The sequence below is a fragment of the Natator depressus genome, chromosome 11 (genome assembly GCF_965152275.1).
Source record: "Natator depressus isolate rNatDep1 chromosome 11, rNatDep2.hap1, whole genome shotgun sequence".
Lineage (NCBI taxonomy): Eukaryota > Metazoa > Chordata > Testudines > Cheloniidae > Natator > Natator depressus.
In genome coordinates, this window is record NC_134244.1 from 57,883,879 (window position 1) to 57,900,591 (window position 16,713).

Here is a 16,713-nt window from a genome sequence, read left to right on the forward strand (position 1 = left end):
TTGGTGTAGGAAACAGTGCTCCTCTTGAAGTATCCAGAAATCACGAGGCTCCAGTCTGCAAGTATTTTATACATTGATTACGAGACCAGTGGTTCCTCAACATGCAAAAGGAATTGCTGATTATAGGCATCTGATCACTTCCTTCTTTCTCTCACTCCACACCCCATATAAAGGAAATTGAACTTAACCGCCACCCTGACTTTTTAGGGGACCTGAATTGTATAGGTTTGACAGAGACAGCACTTGTGAACATTCAATACTCAGGTCTAATACAGCTCTCAGCTGAGAGCTGTATCATGGCAGGGATCCTCAGATTTCACAACCATTTTAGGTTCTAACAAATCCCACTTCTTGGGCTTGTGTTGATTCAATCTGTCTGCAAATAATTCCAGATCAGGGAAATTAAAAGAAAAAAATCGACAGGTGCCACTTTAGCTTATACCCTACTCAAACTAAAAACAAATGAATGTAAGTAAAATACATACTCACACAGCCCAGATAAGCCAGCCAGGGCATTCTCTCCCCTTTCCATTCTTTTCTCTGCTGAGGAGAACAACAGGAACACACCTGCTGTCCCTGACTGGGGCCTGCTAAGAGCACAGCTGCTTCTCATCACCCCATAATTAGAGGAAAGGGAGGTAGCTAGTCAAATTAACCCTGGCTGGTTGCTTGCCTTTTCCTAAAGCTGTGTGAGTCCCACAGATCAGCAGTCTCCACCACTCTAGAGAATAACCCATTTGGGCTGGAACTTTCTTTTCAATAGCCACCCTGAAGAAGATACCAGGATCTAAAACAGAACTTAAATTGCCAATGCCCTAGGTCTTATTCAGGAATATTTATTTTCTGAAATAGTTATTTGAAAGTAAACTACCCCCAGGAAACAAGATGATTGTTCTAAATAACACAATCTAAATTAATCTAAAACATATGCATATAAACAATCTATATATATAGGGGTCAATTTAAAATTATATATATAAAATATAATTAATTTTAAATTGACCCCTTATTGTTGTACAGCTGAATCAAACAGACTGTACTTCATATGGATTAGTAGAAATGGGATCTATTAAAACAACATCATCTTTGGGCTATGAAATAAGTATTCGTCCACAAACAATGTTTTTATTGTTGATCTTCTCAAAGCGTCTTCAGGTACAGTATCCATATCTGTACTGCTCTCTACTTTCAGAGGAGCTTGGTTGACTTGTTGACTGTTTATTCATAGTTAGTGCTATAGGCTTTTTCCTGGATGCGTAAAACCATTCTTCGGGCATAAAAATCCCTATATTCCTCAGGCAGTTCCTCCAGTGTTTTCAAAGCCCTGTCCAAAACCTGTACAGCTCTGGAAGCTGCTGTAGGATCTTTGTTTCCATAGGTGTCTGTCTTATCATAGCACTCAGAAGGAAGATGCTTCCAAAAGACATTCACTCCCACTCCAAATTCTTCAGAAATTACATTATGGAACCATAAAGCTGTAGGAAGAAAAAAGTCTAAAAAGATAAACTGCCATTTAAAACTTGATTTCATTTACAACAAAGATGTTTGAACCATCTCAAACTGAATGTAACTGGCATAAGAAATAAACACTGACATTCACTTATGTATAGGTACTTCTGACTCACTACATCATATGCTACAGTATATCAAACAGTGAGTTCCTGATCCTGAAGATATTTATAAGCATGCTTAACTTTATGCATGAGTATTCCCACTGAAAAGGTAAGCAAGTGGGTAAGTGTTTGCTGGATCAGGGTCAACCGACTTAATTCTTTGTCCCTGATTCATGTCATTTATCCCATTACCTTGAATGGGAATACTTGCATGAGTAAAGAGTGCAGGATTAAGCCCTAAATCTTTAAGGGCCCCATTCCTGCAAACACTTATGTACATGAGTAACTCCACTCATTGCAGCAGCCGTGTTAGTCTGTATCCGCAAAAAGAAAAGGAGTATTTGTGGCACCTTAGAGACTAACAATGGCCATACTGGGTCAGATCAATCGTCCTTCTGTCTTCTAACACCAGCCAATGCCCAGTGCTTCAGAGGGAATGAACAGAACAGAGCAATTATCAAGTGATCCATCCCCCACCATCCACTCCTAGTTTCTGGCAGTCGGAGGTTTAGGGACATCCACAGTACTGTATGGGATTGTGTTCCTGGCCATCTTGGCTAATAGCCACTGATGGACCTATCCCACATGAATTTATCAATTCTTTTGTGAACCCAGTTATACTTTTGGCCTTTACAACATCCCGTGGCAACGAGTTCCAAGTGTTGTGGGGAAAAGTACTTCCTTTTTTGTTTTAAACGTGTTGCTTATTACTTTCATCGAGTGACCTTTGGTTCTTGTGTTATGTGAAGTGGTAAATAACACTTCCCTGTTCACCTTCTCCACACCACTTATGATTTTATAGACCACTATCATATCCCCCTTCGTCCCCTAACCACAATTATATTGTGATACTCAGTTTTCCCACCAAGAATGTGAACCAGTGAAAAGGATCTAGATATTTGTGTGTGCTCAGGATCATAGCTGATAATATAAAAATTAATACCAAGGTAATAGGTCGTTTTTGTCTTCATTATGATGTTATCCTGTCCAATTTAATATTCCAGGATTAGTCACAAACACTGTTACTATTAGCCTGCTTATTCTGAATAGGAAGATGTAAAAGACAAATTTAAAATATTTTACAGCAAATTTTTATCACAGTTTGATAATCATCCTGAAGATTCTGATAGAACACAAAGGTTCCTACAGTGTTTACAAGATCATAAAAGATAGCTCCCCTTACACTGTGAATTTTTGTTAGTTATCTCACGGCTGCTTCAACTAATATTTGATACCAGAAGTATGACTTAACGTCTGTAGATTAGAATTGAGAAAGCTGACTTGAAAACTCAAAATAAACTCTTAAACCCTACCCCACAAAATTATATGGGTAAGATCACTTTAAATTCTATTCATGGAGAATTCTTCTCCTACCCTCCACTTGAAGATTATTAGCAGTCAAAACTTTTGTTCAGATAAGGCTTTGCAACTGTTTCAATGATGTCTTTCTAGAAACAATACTGGAATGCTATAGTCTATTTAACACATCTGACAGCCAGGGAATTATAAAATAAGATCCACTTTTTTCATAAAGTGGTTAAAATTCATGGTTCCACAAATAATATTAATTCTCCCCTGTCCCCATATCCCTGACCTAGGTACTGCTTAGAACTGCCCAACAATTACAATTAAAACACACAAACACACACAGATTGTAGGCCCAAGCCCCAACCCTGTAGACACTTACACACATGCTTAACTTTAAGCAGGTGAGGAGTTCCAGTAACTTCAATAGGACTACTTAGGTGAGCAAAGGTAAGCATGTGCATCAATGTTTCCAGGATTAGGGTTTAAAATGATCACTTGTAATTAACAGATTACTCTTTGTTCATTGCCTAGAGACTTGAATTGCCCTTTACATTGCTTCCCTCTTAAATACTTCAGCAAGTGTCAGGCTCTGCTCCTGCAAATTGCTGATGAGGTCGGTTAAAAGATGCATAGGCCAGCAGAAATAATTCAGCTGCCTGCTCCTGATCTCTGGTGCTGTCTCACCTTGCACAGCAAGCAGTTTTATATTTGCTACTGTTGCAGAAAGTTAGAAGCATCTTAGAACAGAAAATATTCCGACTTTATTTTCAAAACTGACAATTTGTAATAAAAAAAATGTAAGGACTTAACAGTTCCATCCCTAATGCACATTATGTCATTTGCCTCTTACTTCTGCAGTGAGAAAACGTTAGAGCTACAGAAGAAGAAAGTGCCCATTCTCTGTCCTAATTCTGTCATCACTTCTGAATCTAAAGAAGCCAGGTCAGGGAAGGGACAAATTGATTTTAATAGAATAAGGCTATTAAAATATATGCACATTGAGTCAAAAGAGAGTATAATTTTGGTCATATGCAAAGCGTCACACATTAAAATTGCATGGAGAGTTACAAATATATAATTCACACATGGAAATGAGGATTCACAAAATAAAACTATTAAAAATAATGTGGGCCGGAGCGATTTGTCACTTACCTGGAATGAACAACACATCGCCTGCTTCAAGAGAACATTCATAGCGCCTGGCTTTCATAAAAAGGGGATATTTCTCCAGGTCTGGGTTATCCACATTTAAGACCTCTGATTTAGTGCCTAAAGAAGTTTCAACAAAATAATGAACATTCACAAATTCTTTTAACACTGGCCAATGTAAGTTAACACAACACTCTAGGGTATAACAATTATTGGGCCAAATTCAATCCTGGTGGAACTTCATTGACTTCAACTGAGTTCCACCAGGGTTGAATGTGGCATTCTGTAGCCACATTTCAAGTATAACTACAGTACTACTGATACCAGAGAGAATTTTCACTGACCATAATAGCCACCGAAGCCAAGTTTCACTGAAACAGTAGAAGAACTCTATTAGAACCTAGTTACAGCCCTCTATTCCTATGCAGTTAAGAACCAGAATGCTTTATTAATCCACAGAACAATTAGAGCATGGGCACCAGGAGTGCAAGTTCCCCTGCATTACCCCAGCAATGTTCCTCAACACTAACTTGGAGTGATTACTGTTAGAAATGAGATACTAGGTTAGTCAATGTCACCTCTCTGCTGAGATTTCTAACAGAGTTGCCAATTACGGCAGAGGTTTTTATATATAATGGGACACTTGCCTACTGGAAACTGAACTGAGAACACCAAACTCAATTAAATGTGTATGACAAGAACATACCTGCTAAATACAAATATGGTGCGTCTCGAGGATTGTATAGTATAACTCTTTTTTTTCCTGTTATCTGGATTAAGAAGTTATCCATTATCTGAAAATATAAGAGTATGCTACAAGCATAAATAGCAGACAGATGTTATACAAGAAGAATGGGCAAATATATATTCCATATAATCATTCTGTTATATAAAATATGTCTGAAAACAAAGACAATATTAAAAGCTTTGTGTGTGTGTGTGTGTGTGTTTAAAAAAGAAAGAAAGAAATTGCTACTCCATATCAAATTACCCTGAAAATCTGAATCATATGACATATATTTTCACTCTTAATCTTACATTTTTGGCACTTCTTAATTATAAATGGAAAAAATGCCTCTCCATGTTTCTTTTTAATAACTCTTTTACTTGTCTTTTTTTTCTCCTTTCTTTAAACTAGGACTTACAAGATTTATTGTTAAAAATTCAAAGCAATTATCTGCCTTGACTATCTAGCAAAGCAAAACATAAGGCAGAATATATTTAGAACTGCTTTTACCATCTTTCAAACAGCCTTCTTACTTCATTTTGTTGACCTGCCACTAATGAACAGCAATGGGTTTTGCACTAGCTCAACTACACAACATAATATTCCTGTATCTAAACCTGTCTGGTATCACATTGTGGGCTCTTACTAGACAAATATATGTGGTATCAACTACAGCAGAAGAGCATGAAAACCCACCACATAGATTAGCAAGGAAAGGGTCTTGCAGAGTAGCAAAATAAGCTAATTCTGCAAGGCACTGCATAGCTTCACCCTCCACTGAAGCCAGCAATGTTGAGAGGTTGTTTTTTGTTTGTTTTTTAATTCTTGGCTGCTATTTAAAACAATGAGTAAAAACCCAAAAACCCAGTCTTGCGATTTTTACTCATATGAGGCAAGGGTTTCAGGACTGGGAAATAAACTGAGAACCAAAATGTGCTTAGAATAGCAGCTATATTTAAAATATACAATACCTAAAGTCAGTTATTATTTACCTAGTACCCAAAAGTATACAAGGCACCTCTCTACCCACCAGCAGGTCCCTACCCCCTGTAAGGCTTGTAACCTAGTGCCCCAATCCTGTAATGAGAGCCACACAACATTTTGTCAACAAAGGCAAAAAGATTGTTTGCCTACATCATAGTGTGTCCAGAGTTGCAGTCCTGCTGAGCTGATGCGGAAGACACTGGAGAAGAACTGTTCCTTTTCAAAATATTCTGGGATCTGAATATCTTCTGCTAATGAAGGAAACTGCTTTCTGATATCTGCAATATCCTGAATCAAAAGGGATATAGTTCAATGTTCCCGATAAAATCATATATTTGAAGTGAAAGCAGGTGATTAGCTCACGACTGTGTTAAATCATACAGGCTAGATCAGTGGTTCTCAAACATTTGTACTGGTGACCCCTTTCACATAGCTAGCCTCTGAGTGCGACCCCTCCCTTATAAATTAAAAACACTTTATTATATATTTAACACCATTATAAATGCTGGAGGCAAAGCGGGGTTTGGGGTAGAGGCTGACAGCTCGTGACCCCCCATGTAATAACCTTGCGATCCCCTGAGGGGTCCCAACCCCTAGTTTGAGAACCCCTGGGCTAGATCCTCAGTTGTAGCCAAGGAGCACTTGGCACTGCTGGGGTTTGGACACAAGGGAGCCTTTTGCACACAATCTTCAGCCATCTGGGTGCTGGTCCTGTCTCCAGTATAAGTTAGGTCAGCCTGAGGGGACGCTACTTCAGCCAGGGATCATTAGGACACGCCAGTTACACTACCGTTCTCCTGATCAATCTCTTTATACCAACAGCTGAGGGATGGGAGATGAGGCATAGGAATCATAATGGCAGCTGTATGGCATCCAGAAAGCCTCTTATGGAGGCTTGGTCCTTCGGTGACCAGCTAAGCTTGGATTTAAGTGCCTAACTTTAAGCACTCATGTTTAAAATTTCTGGCCTAAATTAATTTACAAGACAAAAAGGTTGTTTGTGTAAAGGAAATACGGCCCTTAAAGATTTTAAACTGCTGCTCTGAAACACATGCCCCGCAATCCCAAGTTACTCACCTTTCGTGGGTCTTCACCCAGTGATCGCAAGTAGTATTTCTCATCCTTAACACAAACACAAACGAGACTGATCATTAGAAAGCAAGAACAAAGAATTAGAACATATAGAGCTTTAACCATCTCAGTAGATTAATGAAGAGCCTCATTAAAATTTGGTACAACTAAATTCCATTTACAAATTCAGCTATTCTGCTCTCCTGCCCTTTCTTCTATTGCTCCCTGCTGGCTACCTGAAGAAATGGAAGAAAGTGAAAATATGCTAATTAAATGAAACAGGCATATTCAAGGGGGCAGGGAAAGATCTAAGGGTATAAAACACATGTTGCTCCATATGGAGACTTAGATCACAAATTGTCAGCCACTTCAACAGTGCTTTGAGTCTATCCAGTAATAGAGCATATGTAGAAATTAAACCCTTCAGAACACTGACACAGGAAATCACAACAATGTATTTCAGAACATACTGCATGTTACAAATAAATGATGGAAGGAATATTTGAAAAATCATTTAGAGCAGCCCAGCTCCTATTCCCATGTAAACATTCTATAACTAGATTTATTTGGGGGAGGGTGAATTCCTATTAACACACAAACAATTCAATATTTTTGGACATAATTATGTTAAGGTATCTACTTATTAATTACTTAATCAATGAGTATGTTGTAACATTTCTGTATTTTATATTTGTGCCTCTGACAGTTGCTATAGCCTACCTAAACACTTGAGTATTTACTTCTTTTAAAATATCTAACACATACAGTTGCTATTTTAAACATAATGTGTTTTCTTAGTCCCTTATCTTGAAACCTTTACTCATATAAAGTAGTCTTTGGCCACACAAGCAAGCCTACTGTAGTCAGTTATACAGTAGACATGAGGAATGATTAACTCTTGAGCTCTAAGCCAGCAAACCATGCTTAACTCTAAGGTTAAGTGCTATGCTAAAAAAAAAAAAACTTTTTTTTTTTTAAACCAAATCTCAATATATTGACCAAATAATAACTTATGAAAGAAGATGTGACACTTTAAGGAAATTACCTCAGATATAAAGTACTCGTTATGTTTGACTTCAGCTGCTCTCCGTACAAACACATCAAAAGGCAATGTTCTGAAATATAAATATAAAAATTCATAATACTAATCAATGTAACAATGAATTATTTAACTACTGGACACACAATACTTAGTACCAGATCAAATTCATGTCTCTGGCCTATAACAATGTAGCAGGACAGATGATTTAATTTGTTTTAAAAAATCATCATACAGACTAACAATTGTTTGCAACAGGATGTCAAATAACTGCCAAGATAAAAATCATATGTAAAAATCTTTCATTATTATCCAGATTGTTCCTACACTAGATCCAAATATTTTTGGCTGTAAGTCAGCTTGTAAAAAGATAATTATTTGGGATCAGCTTTTCAAGAGTGTTCACTATCCAAAAATGTTGTGCTCAAACTCTTGTGCTCAATGGGAGCAGCTGGGTGCCAAGCTCTTTTGAAAATATGGCATTTAATTTAAATGCCTAAACTAAGCTCCATTGCAAATATTATCCCAGTTATAGGTGATGAGCATTTTTGAAAATCTGGGTCATAGTTTGTGCTGACTTTTTTGAATAAATGGGTCTGTGTTTTATATATGCTGCCTCAGGTGAAACCTACGTTTACCATTGTCCCAACCTTCCTGTATTTTAAATTAATTCTCCTAAAGTTGCTTCATTCAGTGATTCTATGGGGAAAAGAAAGAACTTTAGCTTTTCAGCTGAGAGGACAGCTTCAGATTAGTTCCTATTAAAAAGAAATCATTAGGGCCCAAATCCTCAAAGGTATTTAAAAGCCTAACTTCCACTGAAATAACAGGAGTTAGATGCTTAAGTACCTTTGAAGGTCTGGGCCCACATGCCAAGCCCAGACCCACTGAAGTCAGTGGGAGCAGAATCAAGCCCTAGATGACTGTCAATTTCACAGGGTGAGGAGGTCCTCCTAAAATTCTTTAACAACTTTAGCAGATACTGCAATAAATTATGCTTTCTACAGACACATATTTGGTAAGTTTGCTCCTGGTACAGAGTCAATACAAGCATAAAACAGTAAAGGTCTCTTAGATCTGGTCTTCAATAGACCTTTGCCTGAACAGATATTGTAGCATTTGGCCTGCTTGATACCGGAGCAAAACAATTGCATGTAGTACTGTGACAGGTTCGGTCACCTGATGTGCTGAAATTACCTCTGAGCCCATTTTCCCTGCCAGCTTGGGACTCCAGAACCCTGCCTTATTGAGCCAGACTCACTAGCCTGCTGCAACACGGACTCAGGGTCTGGGCCACACCTCAAAAGCTGAAGACTTTAACTAAAAACAGCTCAGCAGGTTACCTCTTCAGCACCCAGACCCAGTTCCCAGTGGGATCCAAACCCCAAATAAATCCGTTTTACTCTGTATAAAGCTTATACAGGGTAAACTCATAAATTGTCCACCCTCTATAACACTGATAGAGAGATATGCACAGCTGTTTGCTCCCCAAGGTATTTATAACTTACTCTAGGTTCATTAATAAACAAAAGTGATCTTATTAAGTATAAAAAGTAGGGTTTAAGTGGTTTCAAATAATAACAGACAGTACAAAGTAAGTCACCAAGCAAAATAAAGCAAAAACATGCAAGTCTAAGCCTAATACATTAAGAAACTGATTACAGGTAATATCTCACCCTCAGAGATGTTCCAATAAGTTTCTTTCACAGACTATACTCCTTCCTAGTCTGGGCCCAATCCTTTCCCCTGGTACAGTCCTTGTTAGTTCCAGCCAACATCTTAGGTGGTAAGCAGAGGTTCTCTCATGACTGGAAGCCCCTTTTGTCCTGCTCCATCCCCTTTTATAGCTTTGGCACAAGGCGGGAATCTTTTGTCTCTCTGGGTCCCCACCCCTCCTTCTAAATGGAAAAGTACCAGATTTAAGATGGATTTCATTATCAGGTGACATGGTCACATGTCACTGTAAGACCCCTAGTCTCCATTCCCCATGGGCTGGCCCACATATACACAGGAAGGCTTTCAAGTAATTAAGGCCATTTACAACTAATTGTTTCTGGAGCACCCTTAATGGTCTCTACTTAATATGTTTACATCAGTGATACAAGTTTATATCTTATTCTCCTGACTCCAGATATAGAAATAATATGACAACAAATACGATGAACACACTTAGTAGATTACTAGCTTTCTAATGACACCATACATGGGGTATTTAGAGTAAAGCATATTCCAGTTATATCATAAGCATATTTGTATAAAGCCTATGGAGTGCAACATCACAAGTACCAAATGGATTATTTTATGGTGGTTACTAATGCTTATAGCATCTATCAGCACCAGCTAGTTTGATTTCCACCCCAGCACAATTTAAATTTTGATTTTTTTAAACAACAAGAGGGTAGGGGTAAAAAAAAACAAAAACAAATAAACGTACATACAAAAATAGTAACTAGAACCTAATATGAACATATTATTTACCATAAGATTCAAATTAGACAATGAAAAATATGATGCACACTTCTCAGGAGTCAGTCTAACTATTGTTAAATATCCTGAATTTCTCATTCATCAGGAAAGATTTTTTTTTCCCAAGCTGTGAAGATCACTCAAATCACCTAGCTGGTATTGGCTAATATCCATGCTGCATATAGCAATTTATTTCATGCTTCACAGAACATAACAACAATTAAATGCCCAATGTTAGGAAGAAAGTTTCCCCATAGGCAAAGTTATCCATTACAGGGGGTTTACATCTTCCTCTGAAATATCCGGTAGTAGTCATTGTCAAATATAGGACTACATGGACCATTTCCCTGACAATACACAATTTCTATGTTAGGTTTCAGAGTAACAGCTGTGTTAGTCTGTATTTGCAAAAAGAAAAGGAGTACTTGTGGCACCTTAGAGACTAACCAATTTATCTGAGCATAAGCTTTCGTGAGCTACAGCTCACTTCATCGGATGCATACTGTGGAAAATACAGAAGATGTTTTTATAAGCTTGATCCAGCAGCTTCTGGAGTCAATGGAGAGAATCCTGTGGACACTAATGGAAGTGGATCAGACCCCAGAGCCTGAACAACTACATCTCCCACTGAAAGCAATATGAGTTGCTTGTGCTCAGCATACGTCTGGATCAGATCCTTAGCTGGCCATAATGATGTCTAAGTCTTTGTACTAGAGAGTTTTTATTCTTGTAGTAATTTTATTTAATTTTCCCCACAGATATAAATACATAGCCTGATTCAGAGAGGTTCTGAGTTCCCCAAGTCCTCTAGGAGTGGTGAAAGTCACAAATACTTAGCAACTCTCAAGACCAGGTATTTAGAAAGCATCACCATACTGCCATATACAAAAATGCAAATTTAGCCCCTAATCTGCAAATCCTAACACACCTGAGCAAATTTATGCATGTGAAATATCACCACTGAATTAAATAGAACTACTTACACGCATAACATTAGTAAAGTGCATTAGGGCCTGCAGAATCAGACCCTTAGAAGGAAAATGCAAGGATACATAATTGCATATCCCTTTTATATGCCTTTTTGTGTTTCATTTTTTCCCCAGACAGTGAGATAAACACTAAACAATATATATGAGGCAAAGATGTATGACAGAATTTTATTTGCAGTCCAAAAAATAGTTTCAAAAAGTTCAGTGGTTCAACCAGCTGTGAATAAAGAGTGTACTGAATGTGACACCAGGGTTCACTCATTATAGACTGTAGAACATTTGATTCCAGCACGTATGTCTGTTTTCTTCAACTTTATTAAAATAATAAATGATTGAACACATCTTGTTCACACTTGGGGAAAGCAAATGACAGTTGAAATGAAGACTTTACCATTGCAGAACAACAACAAAATGGCTAAGATGCATTAGACTCTGAAGAATGTTTTGGCAAACTACAGGACATGGACAAATCTAATGAGGAACTTCTTAGGACATTAGACATTCTGCGTGACGTGTCTCCAGACTGAAGGGCTGATGAAATGTGTGATAGTCTGTATTTTGAGGACACTAGAAACTGCACATGCCCTAAACTTTGAAGTTGATTGTTTTTTAATTGCTGACATCCCTCCAGCGTAATTCTGTTGAATCACAGAATATTAGGGTTAGAAGAGACCTCAGGAGGTCATCTAGTCCAATCCCCTGCTCAAAGCAGGACCAACACCAACTAAACCAACTAGCATTGAACTAGCACAGGGGTTCTCAAACTGGGGGTCGGGAACCCTAAAGGGGTCACGAGGTTATTACATGGGGGGGTTGCAAGCTGTCAGACTCCACCCCAAACCCCGCTTTGACTCCAGCATTTATAATGGTGTTAAATATATTTAAAAAAGTGTTTTTAATTAATAAAGGGGAGGTCTCACTCAAAGGCTTGCTATGTGAAAGGAGTCACCAGTACAAAAGTTTCAGAACCACTGAACTAGCATATCTGTAACATACCAGCATTCAAAGCAGTTCAGGTACTGAGCAGCACTAGCTTCAAACAACATAATCATCAAGTATCAGAGAATCAGAATGACATGCCTAGTTTCAAAGTTCTTGTTGCAGCAGACTGCAAGTCACAAACTGAGAGTTTCTCTCAAACTCCCCTCTTTGGATTCCCCCACTAACTTCTTCTTCTTCACTACTTCAAAAACAGACCACTTATCTTCACTTTTGTGCCCTTCACAGTCTATCCATGTGCTACTTATCAACTCTTATATAGTATGGAGACATTGACTCCTACATTCATTCTGCAAATGACCAGTCTTCATCGCCCATTTTAAAATTTTTCCAAACAAACATCTTTGAAGTTCTTCCCATGCTGCCCCTTATGCATGGGAGGCGCTCCCTACAAGTATCTGCAGAACCACCTCATTGTCTTCGCCCAAATACTCTTTTAAAACTCCTCTCTGCTGTTAGGAGTGGGGTGTACTGACAGGAGTATGTGGGAAAATCTGATTTTCCACAGCCTATACTGTACCTCACCTGTGAATACAGGCTCAAGTTTTCAAAGCTTGGTCATTCTGACATCCTTCATGAACAGTAAAGGCATGTTAAAAAATTGCTATCTGGGACTGGGCCAAAAAAAAGAAAAGAAAAAGAGAATAATGACACACCCATGAATTCCAAAGCCATAGCTGTAGGACAAAACTGTGATGAAATATTTCTTCTAGTACTGAAATATCTTTACCTTTTTAAATTTTAAAAAATACCTTTCAGACAATGGCACCTGAATTCAAAAGCATCTCTCTAGAAAGAGAAGCTCTATAACATATCTAGTTAATACAGTAAATAGCAATATACACAGTAATTACCATTAATAAGTTTACAAAAAGCAAGAGAGCACCAACTTGCTGAACGGTAACACCAACAGAGCCAGGCAACATAGAAGAGTATACTTTGTATACTTCAAAGCAATGTAGAATGTTTCTAAAAGTTACCAATATGTCCCTTTAAAATAGAGGAAGCCTTGGAATAAAGTACCTATATACAAAGTTCTTACTGAGGAAGTCCATCTGTGGCACTGTGGAAACATGAATCTTTACTTCTTTAGATCCTGCTGTTCGGCTGAGGTAATCCACTGTCCATTTGGTTGTGCAAGTGCCCAAGTCTATTCCTTTCAGCACTGCTGGCTTTCTCTGAGAAGTAAACAAAAGCAGGTTTATGGCATGGCATGGCATGTTGTCACTGAATTGGTGATAGAATCCAACAAAAAAATTCAGGACTAATTTGTCAAGTACAGTACGAGAACAAATCAATTGAATAGGTACACCTATTGCACATTAGCCAGAAGGCTCCATGAGTTTGTGCACTGAGTGTGAAAACAAAATCCAGGAAATCATGGGCCTTATTCTCAGTTATTACACTCCTTTGCTTGTGGCAGGAATGGAGTGTGAGAAAAGGTTCTTTAACCAGCATTGGCATTCACCATATTCTGGAGCCATGGAAGGATTTGGCAAGGCCCTGATATAACTTCAGCTCTTCTTCAAAAGGCTTAGTAGAGCACAGCTGTAGGGAAGTGCACTTAGGCTATGCCCCCAGTCCACATCCTTGACCCAGATATTGGGACAAGGGGCAATATTACACCAGTTCTAACACTGACCATGGATGCCCTCTATGCAAGGAGATGTTTCCACTCATGCTAAGTCCTCTTTGTGCTGGCAGAGCACAAACAACGATCTAATGTCCATTAAAAACAATGGAAAGACTTGTTTATTTCAGTTGGTTTTGGATCAGGACCTTAGAGAGCAAGGGGTCAGTTACAAGAACACTTCACACTCAGGCAACATTGTATATTTTCAAAGCACTGCCCAAACTTTAACTAATCTTTAACTAATCCTATGAGATAGAAGTTATCATCACCACCTTCTACTGTCAGGGAAACTGAACAAGGGAGAGATTAGGGGTTTGGGACACAGAGGATGTCAGGGACAGAATAAAATTAGAAACCAGCAATTTCTTGCTCCCAGCCCAATGCTCACTCCACTGAGCCTCTCTGCAAAGACACAAAAGACCAGACCGGTGGAATTACAGTAAAGTCCTAAGGAACCAAACCACCAGATTAGTACAAACTGTCCCAAACTGTTTCCTCTCATTTGCTGAATCTGTTTATAAATAGTGGGTTTGGGGAAGTTTGTTTACTTTACATATGCAGTCTTTACAAACTCAGTTCTGTAATACCTTTTTAGATCAAGCAGAGTGGAGCTGGCTCATAGCCCTCATGAGTTTCTGGTTTTAATGTAACATGCTTGATGGATGAACACATGAGGTTAATTATCCCCTTTTATTTTCAAGCCAAACTCCAAGGGAGTAACAGACAGGCTTGCATCAGTAGCTATAACAACAAACAAACACAAACTATACCCCAATTTTAACTAATTAGAATCCCACTTGTTTCAGTAGGAGTTGACACACAGGCATCCAGGACTGAGCTCATCACTGCATCACATTCCAGCTGGCAGAAAAGTGAGCAGTGTACTTTCAGGATGACAACCATGCAACCATTATATAAGCTAACTGGAATTGTTATGAGGATAGGTTAAAAGAAGACATTACTCCATATCCTACTCCAGCTTGGTCCTGATCCTGCACTGAGCTCTATGTGCACAAAGCCCTGTGCCCCCACTGAGCATCCAAAGAAGACAACAGAGCTTTGTGCAGAATCTGTATGCATGGAGCTCATTGTGGGATCAGTGCTTTAGCCTCTTTAGCCTAGTGAGGGAGACTCCCCAGTCTTCTTGTGCCAGGCCAGGTGATGGACTGTTGTTCCAGTTCCTCCAGATCTATGCCAGCAACTTCAGATAATGGGATCTGTCCCTCACCAGTATTTTTCACTTATCCCACTACCAGGAAAACATTTCATATGAACAACAGGCACATCACTGTTAAATAATATCAACAAAAACACTTAGTATGTCCCTTTTTTCTAATTATGCTGCAGCTTCTCCTTCTTTCCCCATCTGTTCTCACCACAACATCTCTGTTTAGAAACACAAGCCATTTTTTTGTCAAATGGATACCATTCAGTAAGTGAATCTGTAAAATATCAGAACCCTTTTTAGAAACGGACATACCACACAAGCAACATACTTCACAGTCTCTGATGCATCTTCATTATTTTGTTTAATTATAAAAATAGGTATTACATAAAAGTGACATTCTGGTTTATATTCTTTTTAAAGAATCATTTAGAAAAGCAACTTGTACACTCTTCCTTTCAGTTGCTAAAACTTCGGTTATTTTTAGATTTTTGTCCTATTTGTTGTTTTCTTTCTCTCTCTCGGGTCCAACTGTGTTAAAACAGTAACCCCAGAAACAACAGGTGTCAAAGTTTGGGCTTCAATATTCTTCAAGTTCCAAAAATCTTGGATCAAAAAATTATGTATTTTGTCAAAAGAGACAGACAGCTGCTGTAAAGGGGACAGGAAGAGGCTCTAAAGTCAAGAAGGAAGAGTAAAGGGGTCCAACGTCAACCTTGGATTTCCACAGACCAGCTAAATCTCTCACGCTCATTTTGGCTTCAGTGAAGAGAACTGGGGGTCTGCTCTGGTCTCTCTCGCTCTCGGGAGGGCGTCGGGGGCAGCACAGGGTCGGTTTTACAGGGTGTTTCAAGTGGATAAACTGCTGGGGCTGCCGAGAACAAAAGCGGGGACTGCGAAGGGCTGGCAGCGGCCGGGGTCTGAGGGGAGACGCAAGGCACTGAACAGCGTGACATACCGGGACAGGAGAGGCGAGCTGCAGGGAGGGAGGAGGTGCAGCCCCCGCCCCCGGATCTGAGGGGACCCCAGCACCGGGGCAGCCCCGCAATCTCCAGCGCGGAGCGGGAAGTCAGGCCGCTGCGAGGGAGCTGCCGCAGGCCGGGTGCAGCGCCCGCCCTGAGCAGGGGGCCTCCGACACCCAGGGGCACGGGCCAGGCAGGGTCCCGCCCCGAGCACACCCCGGGCCTCACCAGCGGGTAAATGTCCTGCCGAAAGCGCTCTCTGCTGATCCCGCTGAGCTGGGCCACGGGGCCCGTCGGCTGCGCCATGGCGGCTGCGCACCCCGGCCGGCTGCGCCTCAGTCACACGCTCCCCCGGGAAACAAGGGCTCGCCCGCCCCGCTGCTCCGGCCGCCAAGTCTCCAGGGGGAGGGAAGCTCCGTCTGCCCCCGGGCTGGGACCCGATCCTCCAAGGGGTCTCGCCAGCAAGGGGCGCTTGGGGCCTGCCTTCCGCCAGGGAGCGGCCGTTCCGGGCGGGCAGGAACACGCGGGGCGCCCGGCTTGATCTGGCCCGTTTCCCAGGCAGGCCCCTTTCCCCACGCACCGAGCGGAGCGGGGCGGGGCGGCTCGCT

At 40.1% G+C, this 16,713-nt stretch overlaps 1 protein-coding gene across 3 annotated transcripts; it reads right to left on the reverse strand.

Annotated features, from left to right (window-relative positions):
* Positions 1–857: 857 nt before the first annotated feature.
* TYW5 (tRNA-yW synthesizing protein 5) lies at positions 858–16,696 on the reverse strand. Of its 3 annotated transcripts, none has more exons than XM_074967863.1 (8): positions 16,102–16,327; positions 13,369–13,523; positions 7,898–7,967; positions 6,859–6,903; positions 5,932–6,069; positions 4,777–4,864; positions 4,074–4,190; positions 858–1,475 (listed from the first exon to the last, which is right to left on the reverse strand). In XM_074967863.1, the coding sequence occupies exons 2-8, from the start codon at positions 13,398–13,400 to the stop codon at positions 1,219–1,221; spliced, it is 747 nt and encodes a 248-aa protein (XP_074823964.1). In that variant the 5' UTR covers positions 13,401–13,523; positions 16,102–16,327; the 3' UTR covers positions 858–1,218. The 3 variants fall into 3 exon arrangements, with proteins under 3 accessions (XP_074823964.1, XP_074823965.1, XP_074823963.1); XM_074967864.1 differs by lacking the exon at positions 16,102–16,327 and adding an exon at positions 15,459–16,091; XM_074967862.1 differs by lacking the exon at positions 16,102–16,327 and adding an exon at positions 16,334–16,696 and having other exon boundaries at positions 860–1,475.
* Positions 16,697–16,713: the final 17 nt, after the last annotated feature.